Here is a 25,779-nt window from a genome sequence, read left to right on the forward strand (position 1 = left end):
TTTCCATAGTTCTTTCGAAGTTATTGATTCATTAATCAAATGTATGAATTTTTGTTACAAAAAATCGATTTAACAAAAGCTGAAAGTTTATTTCAGTCTTATAAATTCTAAACGATTTCCTCAACTTGAGTCAAAGCGAGTCTTCAACCACTAAGTTGGCCGCCAACGCGGACACAGCTAAATCGAATCCTTCTCTTTTCAGGGTTCTGCGGGCGGAACTCTCGGCACGCGTCTCGACATACGGAGAAACATCTACAGACACTGTGGATTCTAGTATGATACATAAATGAAGTAACGTCTTAACCATAAGTACCTTTGTTACGAGAATCGCGTGCAGTCGTGGCTCGCCCTACTAGAGTTACACGCCAGCGTCGCGGATCGATCTTGCCGTTTCGCGCAGCGAGTCGTCGCGTGCAACCGGGAAACTACTTTGTAGAAGAAGAGGAGCAAGACATAGGAACATCGAGGAAACAGAGAGAGAGAGAGAGAGAAACAGACGATCCAGCGATACTAGAGATACATGTGCATCGACTCGAAATAACGGAAGATGAAGCAAGAAACAAGGACTTTTCTAGCCACTTTGCAGGAGAGAAACCGCCGTCACCGGACAGCCTGAGTTTCAGCTAGTCGATGTCGACGCGAGTTGATCGGCCGTCAAACGATTCCGTTTGCCGATGCGCTCGCGCGCAAGTGTAGCCGATTGCACGCAGCATCTCATTACACACGTGGCACAGAGTGTGTTTTGCGTAACGAGCGACAGGGTATTACGCGATCGCGCGAGCTAATTGTCGTCGTTATCGTCGATCACTCATACACACGTGCACACGGCGAGACGAGCATATTCGCAATCACGTTCGTGATGGAGAACACGTAGGGCAGGTAACAATCGATAATAATCGTCTGGTCTACATCGAGATACGCGCGGATACCCGCGACGATCGAGGGGAAAATCCGTGGGATCATTTGGATCAATGTTCTCTTCTGTTCGGATACGCCGCTCCTCTTGCATCTTGATACAAACAAACCGAACAAACAAAACAAACGAAAAGACTCGCTTGGTACGTTTCGTATTATACCGCGTATACTTAAGAGACAGGTAAATTAGAAACGACCGTAGAGCGCGCGTTCTCGATCCGCCAAGGACGAAAGCGTTTTTACCACAAGATAAGACAAAACAAGACAAGACTCTAGTCCCGCCGCGAGCTCGGCGTCTCGGCGTTTCCCGCCTTAATCGAATTCGCATTCGCGTCGCGACCGCCGTAGCCGACGTAAGCGCATTATTGTCTCTCATAATTGTATTTTTCAATATTAACAAGCGATAACGCACGGGCGCGCACGATGTTCCGAGCTGCGCTAAGAATAGTCGCGGCCGCTTTTCTCGTCTGGGAGCTCTCCTCTCCTCTCGTTCGTCTCGACTGAAACAAAACGCGTCCGCTCTCGGCAAGATCGTCGAGAGCTACAATTTTTCTTAACTTGTAGCTTCATTCGCGAACCGACGGGCAAATCAGCCAGCATCACAACGATGCGCAGTAGTCTCTCGTCCTGTCGCCGATTTAAACACTTGGACGACGCGGAGTTGGAGCGAATTAAGGCAAGAATCCGTCGAAATGTTCTTCAATGCTTTCGTTTTGGAATATACACAGTATTCGTCGTCGTCACATCTCTATCGTTCCAATTAAAAAATATTGAGGAACGTTTTAACGGAGGACTGACGTGGATCGGCAGAAACTTCCAAGAGACGTTTTAAGGACGCCTTGAAGACGTTTGCAAAGGAGTGGGACGTCTTTTAAACGTTTTCTGGAAATTTCCTAGCAACGACGGAATCCTGTTCGCTGTCTAGACGGATAATGAGAAGCAACCTTTACTCGTAATCGTTCACTCGTGACTTCGACGCGACTAACGCGCGCGAAGGTGTCGTCGGATCAAGGCGCAGCTCGAGCATCGGTCGGCGTGATTATCGCAAATAAGTAGAACGCCGCCTAAGAATCATTAGAGATAATAAGAGGTCATAATACGATCATCCTTCGCGCGTAGCCTGAACGAACGAACGAACGAACGAACGAACGAACGAACGAATGAACGAATGAATGAGAGGCGGTCGCGTCGAGCGTCGAAACGCCGGTCAAGCGGCCATCATTTAGCAGTAAGTGCTCCGGAGACGTGCGCTCGAGATCATCCCTCCCGGTCTCACCGCGCCGTGACCGACATGTTCCCAACACCAAACGGCGAGTCATCCCGAGTGTTCAAGCGTTTCTTCATGCTCTGACGATCGTCAACGGCAGGTGACACGTCGAAAAGCTAGACTGGTTTGTTGAGAGTACACATATAGTTAAAGTTAATCCTACTATTTTAACTAGTCCTTAGCTTAGAGATTTTCAGAAGTGAAGGAGGGAGAGAGAAAAACAAAAGAAGACGAGATGATACACAAACACACTAAGAATAGAGAAAGAAATTATATATATATATATATATATAAATAAGAAAATAAATATATATATATAAGTATAAATATATGAAGATATAGAGATATAAATTATGCAGAGTCTATATAATAGAGAAGAGAGTCGCGGAGCGTTTATTTGACAGGTCATTCGTGTGACTGGCGTTCTGCACGTTCTCACGGAACGTTTTGCACTTGAATTTCGCATAGTTTTATTGTAGACGAGAAACGAAAGAAAGAGAGAGAGAAAGGACGTAGGAGTACATACATGCGTTTGTAGCGTTTGTAGCCGCGCGACAAGCGGAAAGTGCGTTTTATCCAGTTGGCGCCCGCGAAAATCGCCCGTCCGTCGTTTCTCTCGGCGTCGTCGGGCTCGAAGCTGCGCCTCGATCGTTATTTCGAAACGTTCGCTATCAGGTTTCTGGCAGTACGGAACCCGATACTCGCCCCCGACGTACAGGATCGCCTCTCTCTCTCTCTCTCTCTCTCTCTCAAGAGAGAGAGAGAGAGACTCGCGGGAAATACTCTCTGCTTCATATCGGCGGTAGTGTCGGAAATGCGATCGTTCGCAGAAGCACATCGTTGTTTACACCTAGTGGAAAATAACGACTGAAACGGCGATGATGTTACGTGCCGGTTTCGTACCGGATGCAGCCGATTCCATCCGATCCAACTGCCGTTTGCAAGGGAGCGAGAGAGAAGGACAGACAAAGAGGAAGTGTCGGGGCACATTCCGCGAGCTCGAGTTGCGATCGCGTTGATCAAATGGCGCAGTCGTGTGATTGAGACGCCTCTTTTGAGATCGAGAGACGTCGAACGCGGACTGTCACGCGCGACTATCTGCACTCGATCCTTCATAGTTACAGTTCTGTTCACATATGCATATTGTACGATTATTGATAGCGTTACCGCACACGAGCGTGCGATTGTAAAATGGCTTGCATTGCGGCTCGGTGGACCGTCCATCGTGATCGCGAAGTGGGACTTAGAGATGGGCGATGTATAGCCGACGAATCGATGAATCAACGGCACTTGTATATGTGTATTGCAGGCTTTATTTGATGAATTGTCTTGAAGCCTGTTCTGCTTGAATTTCCACTTTTCAGTAACGTAATTCATCATCGAGTCAAAGAAATCTATTAAAAGTTCGTCCGTTGAATTGTACTATTTGAGGATAAAATGATCCTCTGATCCGTCATTCAGTCTTGTAACGTTATTAATTGTTTGTTGAAGATGATCGACTCATATCTTAGATATCAAGTGGAAAAGATAAAAAAATGTCAATCGATTATTCTTCACGTTTTTGAGATTTACTCGCGGTAGTATTTTTTATAATCGATTGTTTGAACGTCGATTCTTTTCTCAGATTATCGCCCATCCCTAACGGGACCTGAAACGTTCCGCAAGAAAGTGAGATGGACGAAGATGCGACGAAGATATCATTGTTCTCTGACTGTGGATTTTAAATAAATTAGGTAAGCCGACGCCACACTTTTACAACCAACGGCTCATGGTTATTGTCTTGATTATTGTTATCACGAATTATTACATTTGACGTCATGATCATCGTAGCGTGGCACTACTGAGAGTAAGAAAGAAACTGATTATTATAGAACGAGAATAAAATGACCGAGATCTATTAAAAGTATTAATTGCAACGTTGTAGTAACTGATGTTTAATATTATTTCACAAATAATCTCTCAAATGTTGTCTTTTCATACAGTTTCATACAGTTGATGTAAGTTGCAGGTAAGTAATGTTCACCTAACTTTCTTATTACAATTCCTACATCAAAATGAAAAAATTTATCTGAAAGAAAAGTGAAAAAAAAAAGTGGTTTGTGTCTCAGCTAAAATGGTTTGAATCTTGGATAAGTTTGAATCTTGATGAATGCAGAGAGAACTTAAAAAAGGAAAATCTTTTGATGATATATACTCAAAGCTTATACATAAATTACACCAAGTGAATCCAACTTTAGAAATTAATATCTAAATTATTTAAATTACTTGTACAAAATACTCGAACGCGTGTTAAATACTTTTTATGTAGATTTACTATATTCAAGTCTAGCTACATTCTCCTCTCATGAAAGATAATATTCTACTCGTTCTGACGTTTATATTGTTCTGCAAGCTATACTAAAATATAAATATCTGAGCACACATCAGGCATCAAAATGAAATGCAGTACAAATACTAAAAACTGAAATGCAGTACAAATACTAAATAAATTTAATGTCGAATTTATTTCTTGCTTATATTATGTACTTGTTTTATATAAATGTTATTTATTTATATATATTCTCGCTCTGCATCGTTTATAGAAATAATAAAACATTCATCAGGAATTCGTGTGGCTCGGGACAAGATTTTTGAAAGTTCGGATCGTTTCCTAAACATCCTAAATAAAGCATTAATGTTCTCTGGTTACTTTCAAATACGAAGAAAGAAACATTAAAAAGAATCCAAAACGTCGAGTTAACCACACGAATACACCAAGAAACAAACATATATTTTTTTGCACACGTACTTATTTACTTATATTCTTATTTACTCTTACCTATTTATATTCCAAATGTACTCTTATCCATCGTTATCCATTGTATCTATATGTCACCTATTGCATGATTACCTATATGCGCGCTCTACATTAATGAACCCGGGCATCATCTCTTGTCCGTCATCTTCTCGCACTTACAGAGCAGGACATACTTGTACGCGCTTCTGTACTCGGAGCTCATCACAACGTAGATGATGGGATTGATGCAAGTGGTCAGATAGATGAGTATGTAACCAGCAATGTTCAAACCGCGCCAATCGACCGTGTCGTGGAAGAGTTTAGTGACGGTGATCGGCAGATAACACACCAGGAACGACGAGAATATCACGAGGATCATCTGCAGCACCTTCCGGTCTTTCGCGGACATCCTGGGCGCGGACTCGCCGTTGCGTATTCTACCGACGACGGTGCGGAACTTGGACTCCCTACGAGTCGCTTGCGCCGCGAAGGATCCTTCGGGCGAATGTGACCGCGAGCCCACGAAGGTCTTCAGTCGACTCGAACGATCGTCGTCGGCGACTTCGTGCGCCCATAGCGACGACTCCATAATGAAAGAGGCTCGGTTGGTCATCTTGTCCAGCTGCCTGCAAGAACCTTTTGGGAGCCTCCGCTGTGATTCATCCGAGCCTGGTTTTCTGTTCAAAAACCGCTTGGACTCCGCGGAGACATTCGGCTCATCCGCGAACGGTATGTCTTCCGCGGTGGTCAGACTCCCATGGAAGATGTCGCGGTCCTGATTCGGGCAAACACTGCTGCTCGACGTTGCTTCATTTACATGCAACGTCGTTGTGCGATTCGCTTCCCGTTGATCGCTGAGCAGTTGCTTCGAGCAAAATATATCCTCGTCGACTTCTTCTTCCAGACCGCTGGTGAGGTAGACCGTTCGCATCGGTGTGGAAGATGCATATCGAACAGAGAGCTCTTCTTCTTGGTTCCTCGTAGACGAGGATTGTTGCTGCGGAGAGTTATGATTAATACGAATGATATTAAAATAGGAAATTGAATCTGATTCAAGAAGAAAGGTAGACTTTACCTCGTAATTAATCTCCCCAGGCCCCACGTTGACGATCCCAAGTCCGCCTATGCTCTTTAAGGAACTCTTACGAACTATGTAAAAGATTCTTGCGTAGCACACGATAATGGCAAGACATGGCATTAAAAACGCGAGAACGAAGAGAAACACTTTCGGGCTGCGTCCATTCACATCGGGTAGGATCGAGCAGGACCCAATAGCGGTATCCAATCCGAAACGTCCCCATCGCTCGAACCACGTGACGATCAGCACACCGAAAGCAATGATCCATATTGCCAGAACCATCGGTATTAAGTACTTTTTTTTATATACTCTGAAAATCATATTTAACAAATATTAAATATAAGAATGGAATTTCGTCGTCGTCTGAAAGATTTAATCCTGTAGATATTAAATTGTATATTTTAATATGTTATAATTTTATAATTTAATGATTACATAAATCAGCGCTTAACACTCGCACCTTGGCTCTTTAGTTCTTTTTTCCTATCATATTTTTTATATTTTAATTTATACTTATTGTGTTCGTTAAATATAATTTTCTTTGACAATCTCTGATAAAATGATCTTTGTAAAGTGAACAGAAAAACGAGATGCATCATTCAAATTTTCCAAAAATTAAATCTCAGACGAGAATTCTTTAAAAGAATTGATTAAGCGTTTTCTATTAATAGAAAACAAAATTAGCTATTTATTAATCTATTGATAGAGAAGATTGTCTCATCTTGTTTTCTATTAATAGAAATATAAAATCATTTATATACACGGGAAAGCCACTTACGTGGAGTAGAGACGAGGGTGGCCGATCAGTATGTAGCGATTGATTGTGATCGCGAGGACCGAGAAGAGGCTGACCGCAACGAGACCATACCTCAACAGCGGAAACAGTCGACACAGAAGTGGCCCATGAAGCCACGCACGGTGCCAGAACGTCGAAGTTGCGAGCGGTAAATTGAAGCAGCAGAACATCAGGTCAGATAACGAGAGATTCATTATAAAGATAGCGGTAGAGTTCTTCAGCTATAAGAACATTAATATTGAATAATTTCAAGACATTACGAAAGAACAATAGAGTTAATAAGAGAATCGTGAAAGTCATGAATATTTTCAGGTATGAAGAATATTCAGCGCGGCAACTGAGAAGAATTATTGTCCTGTCAAAGTAGATTCTATTTTGAGAATATTGTTTTACAATGACAGAAGGATCTTGTAAAGTCTATCTTCTCGACAAAAATGTTAAAATACGATGAAAATGAATCGCCTTATTTTAATTTAATTGATTACATTAAATATCAATTAAACAATACATAATATAAGTAGTATAACAGAGACCCCAGACATAAAAATTAATTTTTGCAACAGCCGAATGATACCTCTCGCGAATTTCTCACAGTAAACACGCGGCAAAATATCGGCTTACAATATTTCCTGATTTAATTCCAACTCGCCGATTATAATAGAGCGAAGTACGTGAACCTTAGTGGAAACACGCGATTGTGTATGCATGCGGTTCCGCGTAATCTGTTCCAAACTTAACCCATTGATGATCGATTCTGTCCGAGAAAAGCTCGTTTGGTTCAGAATCGTGCCGACGACCCGCCCCGTTCGCTAGCTCATGTCGCCGCGTCGATTATTTCGAGTCGCCGAGTATATTTCGGCGGAAAAATCTTCCACGCGGCTAACAGCTTTATTCTTGTTACCGAGACGCTTTGTGCAGCTAAAGTGAAGCATAATGACTCGAGGTAAACCGCTCTCTGGCTGCTTTCAAGATTTCTGCGTGCCGGAAACTCGAGCAGCCACTGTGTCTTGCGTAACGAATCCATTACTTAGGCCCTTACGAGAGTCGCGAAAATTGCCGCGAATAACGCAAAACCGCTTTAGCGAACCACCGACAAAAGCACCTACGTCATTCCGTACATTTGGCATGACCAGAACTTGAAAGAGAGATTAAGAAGGAAATTCGAGATACCGATATTTTCACACGTGACACCATTCAGTCGACACATGCAATTACAGCTATGCAATTCAAACAAAAAATATATAACGGATATGTAGTAATGATTTATATTACAATTTTATGATTCATATAGTTGTGTCTTTCAGAGAAGATGAAATTAATATAATGAGAAATGAAAGAGTGGAATTTTAATATATAATATGATATATATTATTTATATTAATTAATATGGTATATATATATATATAATTAATAAAATGAGTCAATATAAATGAGAACATAAAACTAATTTATACGTTACATAAATGTAAAATTTTGAAAATATTATATATGTGATATTATTGATAGTGGTATTGTCACACATAGATCGACTAGGCAATTATCACACATCAATTCATTATTAAAATCACTTTGCAAATAATGTAAAATATGTTCTAACTTATCTAACGATCAATTAATTCTTCACTCATGTCATTTTAAATGCTATTTTCACACTCATTCAACGTTGCCCCAATAAACACCAATTATCAATTATCACATAACAGTGTTATAATTTTCTACTCAACAATGTAAATGCAACACAATGCGAGTGTTATGTAACGCGAGTTGTATTGTTGAGTGGAAAATTATAACATTGTTGATGTAACATTACTTGTTTGTTTACTGGATAACGCATCGTCGGATGCGAATTTATTGGATTTACATAGCTATTATTTACTGACCTTTTTTGTACGATATAATGCAATCACTGTGATGAGATTTCCCGGGATGCCGACCAACATGAAAAGGATACAACAGGCAGCAGCGAAGTGCAGCAGCCACTCGGGGTATCCAACGAAGAGGACCACCAGTCCAGGATCTTGCAGCACCTCGTTGATCGCCACATCGCTGTCATTCTGCGCGGTTTCGTTGCTCGCCATCCACCAGTACTCCAGCATCTGTGGGAAGCAAGACTCTTGTCGAGTATGTCTATGAATCTCGTCAGGGCCGTACAAGTAGCATCATTAGTCTAAGTAGAATAGAAAAAAGTGGAGTTCTCTGTGTTTTTCGCAAATTTGTTTTCAACGTTTCGTAAACATTTCAGTTCACTTTATTAGACAGAGGAGCAACCTGATACTCAATATCAAGTTGATTTTCTCCTTGATGAAGTGAACTGAAATGTTTACGAAACGGTGGAAACAAATCCACGAAAAACGTGGCTCCAACTCAGAAGCCACACGGGAGAAAGTCTTAAATATCAAAATATTTCTTCTCTTAAAAAGAAAGTGTTGAAAACTTTTCACCTGAACGCGCCCGTGAAATAATAATTACGAATCACGCTGGATATCTTCGGAAGAATGTTTACTTCGCGAACTTGCATCGAAAATAGAGCCGCGAAATGCATCTCTTTGACACGATCAGCAGCCGTCATCCTTGTAATCGCGCTACTTTCGCAAAATCAAATAATGTAAACAAAATTCGGTTCTCATGTTTTTATGCTCGCGGAAACGCGAATTCAGTGAACTACAGTAAACGCTGAAAGGTTTTGGTTCCAGATCATTAACGACGATCTTTATTTTAGCAGAAGCGAACGCTTCGAAACGTTCTTATCAGCGACTGCTCTGGTATCCTGAAAGAAAAAATAGTAAATATTTATTTATAATAGATACTAACAACATATTTATTTTAAAAAATCTAAATTCTTTTATATAAATAAAATAAATGGCTTTTTCATAAGAAGCTAAAGTTTTCTTAAGGGGTTTTCTTAACGTTTTAAGAAAATCTATATTTTCTTTTTGAACAATATTTTATGTTAGTATTAATAAAAATATTATTAATACCTCCACCGTGTGTGTGAATAAATATTTATCATTTCTTAGATATTTCTTTCTCAATATATCAGTCCCGCCCCTTTTCGTACAGCGATAACGATATCGCACGGGATATATACATATATAGATATAAAACGTCGCGTAATATAATATAAAATATAAAAAAATATATATTTATATAAAATATTGCTTCGCGAGGAAAAAGAACGGAAGTTCGAAGAAGTTCGAGCGCAGTAGCTTCAGGAAATCTAAGATTCCCATCTTATCCCGCAATAAGCTCCCGGCATCTATTCTCAATTGACAACTAATTTCTATTTTTTTTCATTTAGTATGTCCTCATCGTCGCGCTATGGACGGCGCGAATTTTACGCACGGGTAATCGCATTTACGCACGTCTGCATGCGTAAACGCGTGTCGCGAGCCGCAGTCTCTTTTTTCTCCCGGCGCAACGTCTAAGAGGAAGAAGAGAGAGATCTATTTTCGCCGCCTGAGACGATAAACTCTTTCGCCGGAGCGTAAACTTTCGGGCGTTTCTATGGTCTTCGTCGACCATCGCTGGTCAACACGCACAGTATGCTCACCATCGCCGACAAATCGCCCGAGGTTCATGCTAAAACAAAGATACACCCGAGTATTTCGTTATATTCGACTTACTGTGTTGACGGGAAGATCTGAAGATCAGATCTCGCTTCGTTCTCTGGATGCGCTTCTCGCACTTCCCGCGCTTCCCGCGTTTACTGAAAAGTGACGAAGATAGATGTGTTTAGACAACAGAGAGAATAGGTGTATATAGATACACCTTTGTATCTATATAGATAGTAAGAAGGAAAGAAACGAAGCGCAACTAAGAAGAAACTCCACTTCGCATAAGAGAATTTGCTTCGGACGATAGAGCGATAAGAGCGCGCTTACCTTCGCGAAAACAAAGACGAGATGTTTCCGATTCACCGCTGGCGATGATCATGCGACATTGAAGTTGTTGTAAAATTTTGTTCTCGTTGTTTCCGATACCAGGATGACGCTCGTCGTGTCTCCGATTTGTTTCTCTTTTTGCCGACTTTCATCTTGACCTTGATATTGCGGAGTCGAGCTTCTCATCGAAAACTACGAGCTCCGCGTCTTCGTTGCGATTTTCGCTCAATTCTACAAATATATTATAATTCGTTACAATAAAATTATTATCGTATCATACTACATAAGAACAAAAAACGAAATTATTATAATAATTATTATAATAATTTATTGTAATCTATTCGAATTTGTCTTACAAGAAATTAGCGGGAACGGAAGGACACACGGAAGTGAATTGTGAATGGCACAGGCACGATGACAAGGCGCGGCGGTTCCCGTGAAATTCGCGAATAGACTGGCGGAATTGTTAGCAAGAATCGTGTAGAAGAGTATGCACTTTTCAGAGACGCCGCGCCTGCGCTAAATTCGACTCCACCTTCGCGCTGTTCGCGGGCTTCTCCGGAGATCGAGATCCGCGGATCCGGAGGTGTCGCCTTCGCTTCGCGAGAGGCATCATCTGGAGCATCCTCTGCAAATTCGATTCCGGCTTACTTTCGCGTAAACGCTCATGCGGGGGCCGTTAACTCGCTGAGTCGAATTACCGCGTTACATCCTGCGCATCGTTATTATTATTATTATTGTTATTATATGCACACGAGATCGCGTTACGCGAATCAGGTCGTCGCGCATCGCATGCGAGCGGCGTGATAGCGAAAGTGTTGAACGGTGTCAGCCGCGGCCGGTCGACCCATCGTCGATGTGGCACTTAGGGCCGGCCGGCTGCTGGAGCACCTACGTCTGATGATCCAGGGGAGCGTCGTCCCCTGGAAAGCGTAGCGAGAGCGCGCGTCCCTACATCCTTTTTAAAAATAATTGCATTTCGTTAGCGGAGTGCTCGCCACGCGAGGGGAAGGGTCTCCAGCTGCGCGCAAACGCCCGCGAGCGGAAGTGAGCGACCGAGCGAGTCGGAAGCTGGTTTCCCCGGTTCTCCTCGGCGCTCGTCCACGTTCAGAAGAGTTTCGCTGAGATCTCCGTGCAGTGCTCGCACGTGAGAGATCTCGCCGAAGTCGGCAGACTGATCGTTGTGAGAGAACGAGAAGCGAAACATCTCTGTCATTGTCATCGACTTATCGTCCAGTCGATATCTGCGAGCGGACGAGCATCCGGCAAATGTAGGATTGCGCGTGCACGCGCGCACGCGATCGTATTATTTAATATGTATTATTTAACACGCATTATTATATTCCACGGTGATACATTCGTCGCGCCGGCGATAACGGCATGAGTAACCGATAACCAGTTCAGTATGAGTCGCTAAGCGGTTTATATACAGCGGAGCTCACCAAGCTGCCAAAATTGAGACTTATTACGGACTCACGCGATAATAATTTAATTAAGAGCACTGAGTGATAATAGAAAATAATAATTGTTAACAATATAAAATTACTAGACGAATCTGTCTAATAACGATTCAATCTTGACAGTTTGATGACAATTTCTCAACTTCATTATGTCTAAACAGTTTTACAACTCACTGTACAATCACAAAATACTGATAACTTAATTATACTGTGCGTTAAGGTTGTTATACCTGTTTGACGTGTTCATGTATGACATTATGTGTGTGTGTGATTCAAATAAAAATCTCTCACGTCTAATTTTAAACTTAAGTCAGAGTTTAAAATTTGATTTAAAATAGAATCTAAGATCTCTTAGAATCCAATTCCGCGATATGTAATGTATGTAACTCCGAGATAAAATTTAGGTAAGATTCTAATTCTAAACTCTGATCTGAGCATCTCACGTGAGACAAGTTTCAAGTCGGCGCTATTGATACGGATCTCACCCGTCCAGGATATTATCCTATACAATTGAATCCCGGACGTTCAAACGGCGCTCTCGATGCGGGTCGTCTTTATGTGTATACACAGCGCGTGAATCCAGCGAGGTTCGATTCAGCCATTCCGGTTAATGTGCGCTCGGTTCCACTTCGTTGAGTCTAATTCACTCTCGCCTATGTCTTCGATTGCTTGCGTAATTACACTGTACCGCGATATTAAGAGCGATCTAATCAGCAACCGCGTGCAGCAAGCCACGCCGTTATTTGAGCACAAGTTACGCGAATTCGCCCGATTCGGTAATTCGTCGTTCCGTCTCTATCGTAATCTACAACCACTTATTATCGATCGCAGTCGATTCTTGAATAATAAGCAGTTCGTCGTATGTCTGACGCAGACATTTTTACTTGAAAATTAGTCGAATTAATTAAACTTAATATCAAGCAAACTACTATTGTTCTTAATCTAGACTTAATTTTCTCGTCGGAATTAGAGAGTACAAGTAGCAAAGGCCGTTATTTATTACAGGCAGCCGCGCGATCTTAATTGTCTTTCTAGTCATTTGTCATCCAAAGAAAGCTCCAAGGAACGACTGATCTAACGAAGTCGTTCGCCGGCAATTTGCGACACTGTTCTCTCTTCCCAATTGTGTGGAAATATTAACATATGAAGCCTAATCTACAATGTGCTCTTTGTTTTCTGCTTCTTGTTATCTCTCTTTTTTTAGTTTAAAGCTTAAGATTTGAATCAGAAAAAGATAAAAAGAAACAGAAAGCAAATAAAACACTATAGATTAAGCTTAAGATTTGAATCAGAAAGAGATAGAGAAAAAGAAATATGAAGCAAATGATACATTGTAGATCAAACTTGAATATCTGAACGGAGCATGTACTGTTAATTAAGGCAAGAGAAGTATATTAGTGTTTAATGTTAATTTTCAATAAGAGGAAAGTTACAGCACTTGTCATTCGACATTGACTCTCCACCATTCGGCTCGCATGTGCTTGCTCGTCTGTGTAATTCTTGCAATACATTCTCACTTTACCTACGTCAAACACATTGACGTAGCGGATATTTAAAAAAACTGTCATTCAGCTCGTTGCATACAAACGTCATTGCTCCAATTCGAGCCGGTGTAAAGACGGATATATTCGAAGAAGCCGCTGCGCGGGATTACCCGAGGTGCTGACAATACCGCTGACCAGACCTTCTCCTGGTAGAACGCTGCGTCCTGATATTCATACGTGTGTGGAAATGACAAAGGAACTCGCAGTAGCGTGTTGAAATCGCATGTCGCAATCGCGACATATTCCGCGCCTCAGTGCGCGATTCAGGAAAAGGAGCAACTCGGTGTGTCACAGCCGAAGGGTCAACCGGGTCCGCCTCGGGCGCAGATGTGCGCGACACTCGTTACGTTCGTCATCGAGCCCGAACCGCCCCCGTCCCCTCCCACGGCCGCCCACCCGGCCCGCGGGGCCCGTATCTAGCGTGTATACAATCTGACGGAATACTTGGGTTAGCAGTCCATCCACGGTGACGCTGACGCACACGCAGAGTGCCGCGACAACCGGCGGCGGCCCGACGACAACTCGCGCGCCGCTGGTCCCCGCGTCGACACTCGCTGGTCCCCGAGGATCGATGCAGTCGCAGTCGAAATCGTGAGCTGCCGCAAGAGTCGCGCGATCGCCCGCGAACGCCAGGTGCTGTCAGTCCTGAGATAAACGAGGGACTCACGAGTGAGTGAACGCGTCGTCCAGAGGCGCTGTCGAAGAGATCGCGATAAACGGCGCGGCCCGTCCTCGGTTGTCATTCCATATTCCTTTCCACGGTTCTGACAGAATTAGAAATAAACTAAAGGATACATTGAGTATACAGCGGTGCATTGAGGATACAGGTGCTTCGTATAGTGATTGGCAGATCGCGAATATATCGCGGCGGGAATATCGCAGCGATATATCGATCGATCAACGACCCTTGAGATCGAGAAGACCCGCGCGAGAGAGGAGCGCGACTACCTTTATGAGAGATTGCTTCTAAGCATAGTGAAATTGAAGAAAGAAGAATCAAGGCAGGAGAATCAACTAGGGAGTAATTAAAAAGACATTAAGCTTGACACATGCTAGTCAATAGGAATATCGAGGAAAATATTTCACACTCGTATAAGATAGAGGACGATCGACAAGTTCTGGATCTTCCGAAGCTACGAAGTTAGCAACGTATTCGTTTTGACGTATCATAAGCGATTTCAATCTTTCCTTGTGAAGACGCACGTCGAAGAGGAAGGGATATCATTGAATCAATAATTCTCGTCTTATCCTTCAGGCGATTGAAGTCACCAATGGTTTTCCTCACGCTTCTGCGGTAATCTATTTCACGTGTCGTTTTATGGCCGTATTGAAGTGAGAAGTTAATAGAAGTGGTAAGTGACAATTATTAGATCTTTATAATTATCGTCCTCCAGTTTGATGATGTCAATTCAACTTGCAAAATGTCACCGATTCTGATAACTTTGTAAATGTCGTCGATTTCGACTTTGATTATTGTAAATATCATTAATACGATGGAATTCATAGAAAATTCTTGACCTAAACTTTTCTCTAAAAGAAGAAGGATAAGATAAAAAAAGAGGCAGATAAGATAATAAAAGAACAAAGAGATATGTACAGTTTGTCAATAAATTCTCTGAGGAACATAATTCCGTTCAATTGCGATTGTAATTCTCGCTCGCATGAATCTTCCCGATCTCAAGGGCGACATTGGTCTGCGATCCTGAGAGACCAATGCCGAGAACAAGGCAAAAAAGTGCATGGTCTGGCCGGATGGTCTGAATGAGCATTTTTATCGTGACAATTTAACGCCCTCTCTCTCTCTCTCTCTCTTTCTCTCTTTCTTCAAAATTATTTGTAACAAATCAAAATTTCTGTCGAACATAAAAGAATGCAGATTGGCCGCGCAGTTTATCTCAAACGAGTCGAAGCTGGCACGATTTTTCATCTTACCCGGACATATTTAGTGCTAAATGCGCGCGAATACGAAGCGCGACACATGTTCTGTGGCGTGTACACGGACGTTTGAGACCACGTGGTACTCTCGTAGGCGGGATACGAGAGTTGTCGCGTCCTGATCGACTTTTAACGTTCTACGTTCATTCTGCACTCGACTTGCGTGCACCGACACTGCTTCGCACGTTCGGTTTTCGCTCCTTTACATCTCGGATATTCATATGTTCCGAGAAAAATAACCGAAAAGATGAGCCGAACCTTTCGAAGACGGCAGAATGAACGTTAGACGATCCCGCTGGCAACGTTGATGTTTCTCAGAGGAGGCAAATCGATGACCGTATCAGTTCTTGCGGAAAAGTCTCCTGAAATCCCTCTCGCTCGCCAATCAACCTGCAAAAATATAAACGTGCAACGTTAGACGCGCTTCTTAACTGAAGGTGCAATGGGACGCGAATCAGACTTGCAATAGGTACTTTCACCGTGACTCAACTTGACTCACTCATTGCCGTTGGCTGTGTGATTAACTCAGAAATCATTCGGTGACGTCAGTTTGGTTCGTCGTCGTCGTTGTCGTCGTGACTTCCACAGAATAAAAAATAATGTTTGCGGTCGCGCTCACAGGAGGACAGATTAAGTTCGCTTATCGTTATGCTGACGACAAAAAGTCAAACACGAGGAATATCTTACCACGAATACGTTGACTATCAATGTCCTATCTTTAGAGAACGAAAATTTTATTAATACGAAAAAATACACGCAGAAGATTTAGTTAAATTTACCAATTTTTAGTGAAGCATAAACGGGCCAGAAAATTTCGATTGACATTGCCAGTTCAGTTAACCAGAACTATTGTTTACTTGAACAAAGTCCTGGTAGCTTCAATCGGAATTTCTATTTGGTTCATATATTACTAAAAATTTGCTTCTTTCAACCAAATTTTCTTTCCCGTATAGTATAAAATATTGTATAGTATAAAGTATAGTATAAAATATTGTATAGTATAAAGTATAGTATAAAATATTGTATACAAGGATAATAATCGGATAATAAATAACATTATTCAAACGGTAAAAACTTGTAGACAATGTCTTAAAGATGTCCATAAGACTGCTTGGGGATTCTTCCTGCAATTTCTCGCTTCCCGATGGAATAATCGCGCGACGTTTGAAAATGAAGTAGAACAAAACGAGACGGGATAACGGGACGCGGGCGACACACACTGGCGCGTTCCCATGTCTTTCGCAGCTTCCATCGCTTTTTTTGTCGCGAGGGGACGCCTAGTACCGGGTGTCTGTTAATTTCCCTTAATTAAGCTCAATCGGGGTTAATGCACCGCAGCTTGACCCTAGTTTACCAAATCCAACCCGCACCCCTCACACCCAACCGTCGGTCGCGATCGTCGATTAATAAGCGAAAATTCGCGATCTTCCGTGATAATTATCACAGCATTGATCACGAGCAGCCTTCGAAGAAGAAAACGAGATGTATTATCTTCTTCCGCCCTCCTCCTTCGTTACCTTTCATCGATGTCTCAGGAGTGGTCGCCCGAGTCATCGGTAGCCGAGTGCGTTGAGAGAAGTCGAAATTAACGCGCAGCATTATTCACCGGTTGCATGTCGCATTATTCTCCGTGAATCCTCCAGACGACCCACTTCCGTCGCGCGCGCGCGCGCGGCGCCCTTCGTCGGTGTTTTTCGAGTCCCATAAATAACGATGGACTCTCACGTGCTCCTCGCCTTGCGATTAACGCTCGTTCCCCGTCGCCATTGTCTGCGGAGAGACCGGGAATTATTTTAATGCGCCACGCGCTGGAAAAGATTTGCATACCGTAAACCTCAACGTCCGTTCCACGAGCGTGGTCGCCGGACACGCGCTCGCGGATTGTTGCTCACTCGAAGTTAACAATTTTAGACGTGACGTGCGAGATAAATAAGATGCGCAGGGAAGATACACGATATCATTAAGTTATCCTGTGTCGTGATTGTTGTTCCTGCTAATTTAAAGTAAGACTCGCACTATCACTTTCGAAAACAAGAGTTAAGATAATCAAGCGTAACTTTGTCACGACACATAATCGTCGTAATTTTTAATGATTTTTATTTTCTGAAAAATTCAGAAGATTATATCATCGTCAGTTTTTCATTGAGAGAAACTGTCGAGCAAAATTCAGCGGATCAATTCATAGCGCCGTAATTAAAATCTATAAGTTTTAAATTATCAAAAATCTCTCTAAATCAATAGTTTTAAAATATCAGGCATTTTTTCCAGACGAATCTAGTTTCTAGGAATTTTTAATAATTTTAATTTCCTAAATTTCCGAGAAATTATACTGCGGTTGTTGGCTCGCCACTAAGCCGAGCAATTTATCGAATCAGTCCGTGGCTCCCTGTCGCAATTCAGGAAATGGTTTTGACACAAGCGCGTCGCATCCGCTTTGCGTCAGATCGCTTGAACTGCACGTACCGGAATTTTAGATCGTAGTTTCCTCTTCGTGGGAATTCTACGTCCCTCGTATCCCCGCGGTAATGTCTGCGCGACAATGTCCGGACCGACCAGTCGCCGTCGCCGGTATGCGAAGAGATCAACGCGTTTGTTTACGCTCTCGCCTCCGCATTCGCTTGTCCAGCTAATTTCCAAGGCAAATCACCGTGCCTGTCACCGGATAACAAAACAGGCAGATCATAAGACGTCTAAATAACTCGATCATTTCGACGTTTTACGCGAACGTAATCGGTGTGTCGTGTTCCGAACCATGTCCGCGCGATTAGTCATCCGCTTTACTCATTCGCCAAAGGAGAACACGGCTCGAATATTTAATTCCTCTCTTCCGCTCGCGTGAATGTCGCAGGCCTTCGAGGTCGGTCGAGGCCGAATGGAACCGTTGGATCGGAATCTCGACACCTTCGGCACGGCCGGAATGATGGACGGCACGTGGTTGATGCACCTCACGGAGAACGCTACCAGCAGCACGCTCGTCGATGAGGAACTGTCAAGGTGCGTCGTTCTCTCACAGAAGAACATATCCTTAATGGAATCATTCGGTTCCTGTCGATAGACAGCAGTTGCAACGACGTATAAACATAGGACAATCCTTCTTACCATTGATATGTTCTCCGCAGATTTCCGAAGCCCTTGAGGACCTTCGCGGCGGTGGTGGCGATCATCATCATGATCATTGGCCTGGCTGGCAATTTATTGACGATCATCGCTTTATGCAAATATCCCAAAGTGCGCAACGTCGCCGCCGCCTTTATCATAAGGTACATCTGATTATAAACATTTACACTTAGCATAATCACACCAACTGAACGATAAACTAATCAATAGTTAAAACACAAGTGTTTGCCTTTGTTTATTTTGAAGGAAAAAAAATAGTCATATAATTTAACTGTTAGTTAACTTATCATTCGATTAGTGCAAACGGATCTTAATCAATTACACGATTCTTTGCATGGTTTGTTTTAAGTCGGAAAGTAATAGCTCGTTCATTCATGAAGTCGGTATGAATCATCGTTACGTGATCATCTCACGTAAACACAATGCGTCATACCAATACGGGAACGAGTCAATTCTTAAATTTTGACGTTTATATCAATATACGACTCCCCAAAACGATATTCGCGTCACGCTAAATTGAAATGAATTCTGTTTGATGACGGAACAGCCTGTGTGTCGCGGACTTCGTGTTCTGTCTGCTTGTGCTGCCGTTCGATTCCATCAGGTTCATTAATGCCAGCTGGGCGGACGTAGGATTCTTGTGCGTGCTGGTGCCCTTTCTGCGCTACGGAAATGTCGGCGTTAGCCTTTTATCCGTCGCGGCTATCACTATCAATAGGTTTGTGTTCGTTCCTTTATCCTCTACTTAACTCATTGAACGTTACTTAATCCGATTGAAGGATTCCCTTTGATCGGATTAAGTCGCAGGAATGAATCGCCCTGGAATTAACGCGCGTTGACGTTCAAGTGCGATGCACAAAATTGTTACGAGATGTCCGATTTCGCTCCAGGTACATCATGATAGCTCACCACGCAATATACGGCAGGGTCTACAAGAAGTACTGGATCGCTGCGATGATAATCTTCTGCTGGATATTCTCCTATGGAATGCAGATACCTACGTTATTGAAAGTGTGGGGTGAGATGCTCTGTTGATTATAAGATTGCGATGAAAATTACATGAAGATTAGCGAGACTAACATACCACTTCGTTTGAAAGCGGAAAAAAACTCATTAGTTGCTTATCTGCATATTTATCAGGTAAATTCGACTACGATCCTAATCTGGAAACCTGTTCCATCGTTAAGGACAGTTATGGCCGTACTTCTAAGACGTTTCTCTTCGTCATGGGCTTCCTGATACCATGCGTGGTGATAGTCGGTTGCTACGCCAAGATATTCTGGGTGGTGCACAAGTAAACCACATTTCAAGCATCGCGTGACTCTCTTTCCGCTTCTTGTCCGCTCGTGTCACGTCGACTGATCGCAATTCCGTTAATGTTGTAGGTCCGAATCGAGAATGCGAAAACACGCGGGACCGACGATCAAGTCACCTCACACTCCCGGAAGGGACATCAAGGAGATCAAGCAGAAGCGCAGCGAATGGAGGATCACCAAGATGGTGTTGGTGATTTTCCTCAGCTTCCTCGCGTGCTATCTACCGATCACCATTGTCAAAGTGACCGATCCGGAAGTCAGATATCCCGGTGAATATATATTATCTGTCACACAAATCAAACACACATTATTCTTCACATTTAAAGTGAAAACCAAGTCATTAAAATACGAAAAGAAAATTTATTCTGTCTTTTAATTATTTTCCTCTTAACTATTATCGTTACTTTGTGTGTATGATACATAAATATATTTTTTCCTTTCAATATTATTTTTCATGGTGCACCTGTGACTACTTACTATTATCTGCTAAACAACACTGTGTGTGTATTGTTAAATTGTCACAGAGTTTCACGTTTTGGGATACTTGCTGCTGTACTTTGCATCGTGCGTGAATCCGATCATCTACGTGATCATGAACAAGCAGTACCGGCAAGCGTATGCCGGTGCGATCGGTTGCTCGTGGATAAGGGTGAGCCTGACCCCGTATGGCAGCAGCGCGCCGGGTGCTGGTCTTCAGGCTCAGCAGGACTTCGCCCAAGGTAACTTCGAGCACCGTCACGTGGTAACTCTCACCAAGCTCTGACCGAACGCGAGCTAAGCGACCACTCGCTCACTTTGTAAGTTAAGGGCACCAATTCGCTGCTTTCTACAATTGCTGGCCGATTTGTGTATTTGTTAACAACAATTAATCGCATTCCTCAATCATTAATCGTTTAATTGCAGCATTGACGTTATAACACGTTCATAATTCCAATTGGTGTAGGTGCGAGCAACGTCGAACCGCCGCGCGTCTTCTGACCGTGAATTAATATATTAACAAGATCATCATATCTTTCGCCAAGCTTATTGATTTAATACAGCCTGAATGCAGTTTTTGAATGTCTAAATGTCTTGCTTATAGATTCGAGCATAGTGACAGATTTATGATTCAAATTTTGCAGTAAAAAGTCACCAAATTTATGGAAATTTATGTAAAAATTGATAGAAATTTTAAAATATTATGAATTTTGATTTCAAATTACACAAATATTACATGTTACAACACTATATGTGCGATAGTTTCTCTTTTTTTATTATTTGATTATTATCCTTTTTTCGATTCTTGTACGTATTTTTGTTACGTACATATTTTTGTTTTGTATACATGTGTTATAACTTTACAATATCTCGCGAAGCATAAATCTGCTACTGTTCATAAATATATAGCTTGCTTCGCTATTCTCTCTTGTAACACTTCTATCTTTATGTATTCAACATGAGTTAAATTACGCATCGTCTTCAAAATATAATCATTCTATTCTTCGCTCACAGACTATTCAAAGGACTTCAGCAAAACGATGGTGTCAACGGTCTCTATTGCCATGAATCCTGTGAGAAATTCGCAGTTTCAAGAGGAACCGTGAAAGATCGAGTCAGCAGCTGATGTCGGCGACTTGAAGAGAACAGATGTCCCTTGTCGCAGAAAGAAGAGACGGGAAGGAACAGGAGGAAGGAGCTGAAATGCTTGTAACAGCAAGACTGTGTTACCGAGCCTTTTCTCGCATGATCTTCGCACCTAGAAAGAACCTTGTTTATTACTAGGGAACAGCACTTGTAAACTATTCGTTCGCTAAAGAACGAAAGTTGGCGAAGATTATATTATTGCACGCGTATTTAATTTTCGGGGCATTTTCGACAGATTATTCGCCGAATGCCGACTTTCTACCAAAGGTTGTCATACAAAACAATTATGTATTGTAAATAGAATGCGATTCGTATTATCTTCGATATATTTAAGATACGAATAACAATTAAAACTACAATTATAACAGACTGCTGTAGTTATTTTGTTATGTATTTTATTACGCAACTTGTAAATTTATTGGCGCAGCCAATAGAAAAATCAAAGATTAATAATATAAAAGAATGTTATATATATATTGTAATATATGAGTCTTCCAACAAAATATTTAAACAACCTTGTTTTAACATGTTTCGCCGTCTCCTGACTACTCGTCGCCAATGTATTTTAGCCTAATATTTGCACTCGCTTATAAATGTTGGCTAAGCCACGTTCTAGGATTTCCCACTGTCAGCAATTCGATCTCTTCCGTCGTGAAGTGCTTGCTTTTCAATACTGGCACAACATTATTCATGATATGAGAATATCCGTGACCACCGAATGTTGTCTAAAAAATTAAGAAAGTAATTCCAGACGTTCAATCGTTAGGATTTAATTATTGACATTTTTACAAGTATTATGATTAACTTTAATTACAATTTAAGCCGACTGTTTAATCATAAAAGCTAACATATTGACGATAAACAATATTGATGAAAAAAAGCAATTAAGAGTTAAAGTAAATTATGGGGAAACAAATAAAGACATTATATAAGATAAACATACCAGTCTATGCTTAGTGTGAATATCGTGACTCAAGAGCACTCGATGCAGTTGCTTTTCCTCTTTTAGTCGCGCGATACATTTCATACGCTGTGCATCTGATGGCATATCGATCATCGGATTGAGCTGATAAAAGGAACACTCTGTACCAAAGAGATCAAACTGGCAATAACACTCGACCGCTTCAGCAAATTCTATTATCGCCTCCACATCAAGTAACGTACCTACAAAAAATTTACTTGATTAATAAAGTTATTTTTTTCATAACAAACAACTTTCTGATAACAAAATAACTTAATAAAAAAGAAAAAATTATAAGTATTACGATCGACGTGGGACATGATAGCTCGGCGAGCATTTCCTCCAGCTTCTTGATAGAGTCGCATTATTTCAGAGGGTGCTGTTTTGTCTCTTCCAGGATGAAAGCTCACTGAGCAACGCAGCTGCTCTTGAATCTCGCCAGTCGCACAAATAGCACGTTTTTCAAAATCTATGTCAGAAATGCAATTTAGATACTTCTAAATATAATATGATATATAGCTATTTACCTGTAATTGGCCAACTACTGCCAACTTCTCCAATAAACCCTGCTTTTATTTTAGGATAATCAATGCAACCTTTCTGCAACTCAGTACACATTACATTATACATCTCTTCTTTAGTCATCTTAAGAGTTGATGCATTTTGTACACTGGCAACATAATATCCTGTCGAATTACGAATATAATGTAATAAAACAATATAGTGATAACAACCCAGACAGCATAAGATCTCCTGAGGTTGTCCTAAGGACATCCTGAGGATGAAGAAATGTCTTCAGGATTTCCTCAGGATGTACTTTGGATATCCCCTAGACATCTATGTTGTTAGGGAATAATTAATTTTAATGAATTTTATCTTAATTACTTGAAAAATTAATTTTAAAGGACATGTAAAAAATCTAAAATATAATTAAAAGTATATTAAATAATTTAAGGCATTCTGTATTATCTAAAATAATAGAAGAAATAACATTATTGACAAAAATATAACAATATAACCATACCAGTTCCAGCAAGAATATTAACTCCAGTCTGCTCACTAATTTTCACCATGAGAGGAATGTTGCGATTCAAACCATGGCTACTATTTTCCACAATAGTTCTACCGCCAAATGTATAAAATGACTTTACATCTTCAATGACAGCTTGTGCTGAGTCAGCATCGTTAAATGTCAAATTATACTTATTGCTATATCTAATTGAAGAAAATTGAGTTTTAGTGACAACATAAGATATGCAGAGTAAAAAATCTGTCAAAATATTACACATAATTTTAGATAAATGTTTCTTTAATAAGATGTTATCAACTCTAGTCTTAAGAATTCTTTTTTATAAAATGAGAAATTATATTAGTATATTATATTGCATATAGTTATACATTTGCTAAATTATTTTATTACTATTAAAAAATATTATATCTGTGTACTAACACTAATATTTTTCTTACTAGAATAATTTTTTAGCATTCTCTTTTTTTAAATCTTATACATATTTTAATCTCAAAATTTAGCATGTGTTGAAAAATACAGAGATGAGAAAGAATTTGATCTGACTTACGGATACTGTTTAATATATCCAACATTCTTCAGATTGATTTTGTTATCCAGAAAACTCTGTAAATTTGCTGGTGGAGGAACATAGAATTCATTAAAATCAAGATGCACATGCTCATGTGTTAGTGTTATACCAATTTCAGATAGCAATGTAGATCCTAGCACTGTAAAAAGAGATAGAATAGGTTAGAATATATATATGGAGAACAGTCTTAAAAGATTGCAATATATATCACATAAGTTTATGATAATGGAATAACATAAAATAATTTAATTATTTAATAATATAAGATAATGTTCTTTATATAAAAGCATTTATATGTAAATTTAGAAATTCAGTATATTGTACTTTTTTCTACACTTACCAGTTTCAACAGTCTCGCAGACAGACATTTTTCTACTTTATTTCTGTTAGAAATAAAAAAAAACTCAACTTAGAACTCTGATCTCTCTTGTATTTCACACTAATTAATAATATCAAACTCACACACACATCTCATAAAAATATATAAAATTAATATCAATAGTATTCTAAGTATTACAGAAATTTAACTGCATCCAAGACCTATAAGTTGTAACTTGCAACTGGTGCGGCAGTAACTGGTTACCTTTTCCTACTCAACCTAAATACTTATCGTAAATCACATGTTTTATAAGCAGCACTAGTAATCTGCATGACTGATACTGATAACAGATATACATACCTACACTCTATTTTGATGTCAGCAACCATAAAACTAGTCATGAACAACTGAAATATCAGATATCAGGTTTAAATAAATCTTCTTTGATCTATTGATCATCAAAGATATACTTAGATATACTTCTAAGATATGTCAATGATATATTATTATAATACCATTAAATACATGCAAAATTTTAAATATCAAAGATTAAAATTCAATTGTTATCTGAGATTTGACATAGAAGAGATTATAGGCTTCTGTATGTATATAAGAGAAAGAGATATGATATCTTCTATAATAAAATCTATAAATAGAATTGCTAAAAATGCATCTCATATTCTTTAATCTTTCTTTACACTTACCAACAATTTCATGAATAAACATCTTTTCATCGTATTTCTACTGGAAACTTTCTTGAAGATGATTTATGTCATATATATCGTGATGATTTATAACATGCAAGCTCTGAAATCATATAAACTTAATGTTAATTAAATTGTAAATTGTGCACAATTTTGTGAACTGTATTAGATACCTATGAATTGTAATTCGCGACTGTTGTATAATTCATCACATCGCTCACGATTATTTGGACACTCATGTTTGTCGGAAATTTTTAGCGACATGTTATCGACATCATTCCAGAAAATTTGTTATGTCTTTGAAATTTCTTCAACGGGAAATCTGCAAATTGCAGATCACAAAATCACTTCAAATCAGTGCAAAATGGTGGAAATTATATGAATTGAAACGTGTTGAATAAAAGCGCGTTATACACTTTCTTTCGTTACCAACTTTCTCTATAGTAACTCGAGAAGTTCCCTAGCATAATCTCTCCGCCATTTTTTAGC

At 40.5% G+C, this 25,779-nt stretch overlaps 4 protein-coding genes across 28 annotated transcripts in view; 2 read left to right on the plus strand and 2 right to left on the minus strand.

The window, feature by feature from the left end:
- Positions 1-4,098, plus strand: part of LOC116853160 (multiple PDZ domain protein-like) — a 150,136-nt gene extending 146,038 nt beyond the window's left edge. For all 7 annotated transcript variants that reach the window (XM_032834067.1, XM_032834072.1, XM_032834071.1 and 4 more), the window contains one exon: positions 203-4,098. The gene's annotated coding sequence lies outside the window, so the exon portion shown is untranslated. The remainder of the gene's footprint in view (positions 1-202) is intronic.
- Positions 3,949-17,310, minus strand: LOC116853163 (G-protein coupled receptor moody-like). Of its 8 annotated transcripts, none has more exons than XR_004379916.1 (7): positions 11,070-11,216; positions 10,714-10,944; positions 8,713-10,538; positions 6,815-7,053; positions 6,034-6,346; positions 5,001-5,955; positions 3,949-4,250 (listed from the first exon to the last, which is right to left on the minus strand). XR_004379916.1 is itself a non-coding variant. In XM_032834077.1 (7 exons), exons 4-7 carry the CDS (start codon positions 8,926-8,928, stop codon positions 5,107-5,109), a joined length of 1,617 nt encoding a protein of 538 aa, XP_032689968.1. In that variant the 5' UTR covers positions 8,929-10,538; positions 10,714-10,944; positions 15,911-16,042; positions 17,170-17,310; the 3' UTR covers positions 4,101-5,106. The 8 variants fall into 8 exon arrangements, 7 of the variants coding, with proteins under 7 accessions (XP_032689968.1, XP_032689970.1, XP_032689969.1 ...); XM_032834077.1 differs by lacking the exon at positions 11,070-11,216 and adding exons at positions 15,911-16,042; positions 17,170-17,310 and having other exon boundaries at positions 4,101-5,955; XM_032834079.1 differs by having other exon boundaries at positions 4,101-5,955; positions 8,713-8,928; positions 10,456-10,538.
- On the plus strand, positions 14,195-22,343 carry LOC116853164 (G-protein coupled receptor moody-like). 5 transcript variants are annotated; one of them, XM_032834085.1, is made up of 10 exons: positions 14,200-14,857; positions 14,973-15,069; positions 18,501-18,646; positions 18,772-18,912; positions 19,317-19,487; positions 19,660-19,787; positions 19,910-20,063; positions 20,155-20,354; positions 20,610-20,804; positions 21,577-22,343. In XM_032834085.1, exons 3-10 carry the CDS (start codon positions 18,525-18,527, stop codon positions 21,666-21,668), a joined length of 1,203 nt encoding a protein of 400 aa, XP_032689976.1. In that variant the 5' UTR covers positions 14,200-14,857; positions 14,973-15,069; positions 18,501-18,524; the 3' UTR covers positions 21,669-22,343. The 5 variants fall into 5 exon arrangements, with proteins under 5 accessions (XP_032689977.1, XP_032689976.1, XP_032689975.1 ...); XM_032834086.1 differs by lacking the exon at positions 14,973-15,069 and having other exon boundaries at positions 14,195-14,386; XM_032834084.1 differs by having other exon boundaries at positions 14,200-15,069.
- LOC116853166 (phosphotriesterase-related protein) lies at positions 21,664-25,698 on the minus strand. Of its 8 annotated transcripts, XM_032834090.1 has the most exons (10): positions 25,464-25,698; positions 25,291-25,393; positions 24,947-24,993; positions 24,608-24,650; positions 24,247-24,406; positions 23,694-23,884; positions 23,197-23,355; positions 22,974-23,138; positions 22,652-22,872; positions 22,282-22,433 (listed from the first exon to the last, which is right to left on the minus strand). In XM_032834090.1, exons 4-10 carry the CDS (start codon positions 24,633-24,635, stop codon positions 22,296-22,298), a joined length of 1,062 nt encoding a protein of 353 aa, XP_032689981.1. In that variant the 5' UTR covers positions 24,636-24,650; positions 24,947-24,993; positions 25,291-25,393; positions 25,464-25,698; the 3' UTR covers positions 22,282-22,295. The 8 variants fall into 8 exon arrangements, 7 of the variants coding, with proteins under 7 accessions (XP_032689979.1, XP_032689981.1, XP_032689983.1 ...); XR_004379917.1 differs by lacking the exons at positions 24,947-24,993; positions 25,291-25,393; positions 25,464-25,698 and adding an exon at positions 21,664-21,820 and having other exon boundaries at positions 22,224-22,433; positions 24,608-24,933; XM_032834092.1 differs by lacking the exons at positions 24,947-24,993; positions 25,291-25,393; positions 25,464-25,698 and adding an exon at positions 24,736-24,934.
- Positions 25,699-25,779: the final 81 nt, after the last annotated feature.

This window comes from Odontomachus brunneus, unplaced genomic scaffold (genome assembly GCF_010583005.1).
Source record: "Odontomachus brunneus isolate Ranch 3 - 2012 unplaced genomic scaffold, Obru_v1 Obru_scaffold_283, whole genome shotgun sequence".
Classification (NCBI taxonomy): Eukaryota; Metazoa; Arthropoda; class Insecta; order Hymenoptera; family Formicidae; genus Odontomachus; species Odontomachus brunneus.

What these genes read in the sequence shown, in the direction of transcription:
- LOC116853163 (XM_032834077.1), bottom strand. Translation starts at nt 8,928, where the DNA reads ATGCTGGAGTACTGGTGGATGGCGAGCAACGAAACCGCGCAGAATGAC. An exon ending in CATTATATCGTACAAAAAAG is followed by an intron (nt 7,054 to 8,712) that starts GTCAGTAAATAA and finishes ATGTTCTTATAG; the next exon opens with CTGAAGAACTCTACCGCTAT. An exon ending in CACCCTCGTCTCTACTCCAC is followed by an intron (nt 6,347 to 6,814) that starts GTAAGTGGCTTT and finishes TATGATTTTCAG; the next exon opens with AGTATATAAAAAAAAGTACT.
- LOC116853164 (XM_032834083.1), top strand. Translation starts at nt 18,492, where the DNA reads ATGTCGCAGGCCTTCGAGGTCGGTCGAGGCCGAATGGAACCGTTGGAT. An exon ending in ATATTCTGGGTGGTGCACAA is followed by an intron (nt 20,064 to 20,154) that starts GTAAACCACATT and finishes TTAATGTTGTAG; the next exon opens with GTCCGAATCGAGAATGCGAA. An exon ending in TCCGGAAGTCAGATATCCCG is followed by an intron (nt 20,355 to 20,609) that starts GTGAATATATAT and finishes AAATTGTCACAG; the next exon opens with AGTTTCACGTTTTGGGATAC.
- LOC116853166 (XM_032834088.1), bottom strand. Translation starts at nt 24,635, where the DNA reads ATGTCTGTCTGCGAGACTGTTGAAACTG. An exon ending in GGATATATTAAACAGTATCC is followed by an intron (nt 23,885 to 24,246) that starts GTAAGTCAGATC and finishes TTCTTCAATTAG; the next exon opens with ATATAGCAATAAGTATAATT. An exon ending in TTCACACTAAGCATAGACTG is followed by an intron (nt 22,434 to 22,651) that starts GTATGTTTATCT and finishes TTAATTTTTTAG; the next exon opens with ACAACATTCGGTGGTCACGG.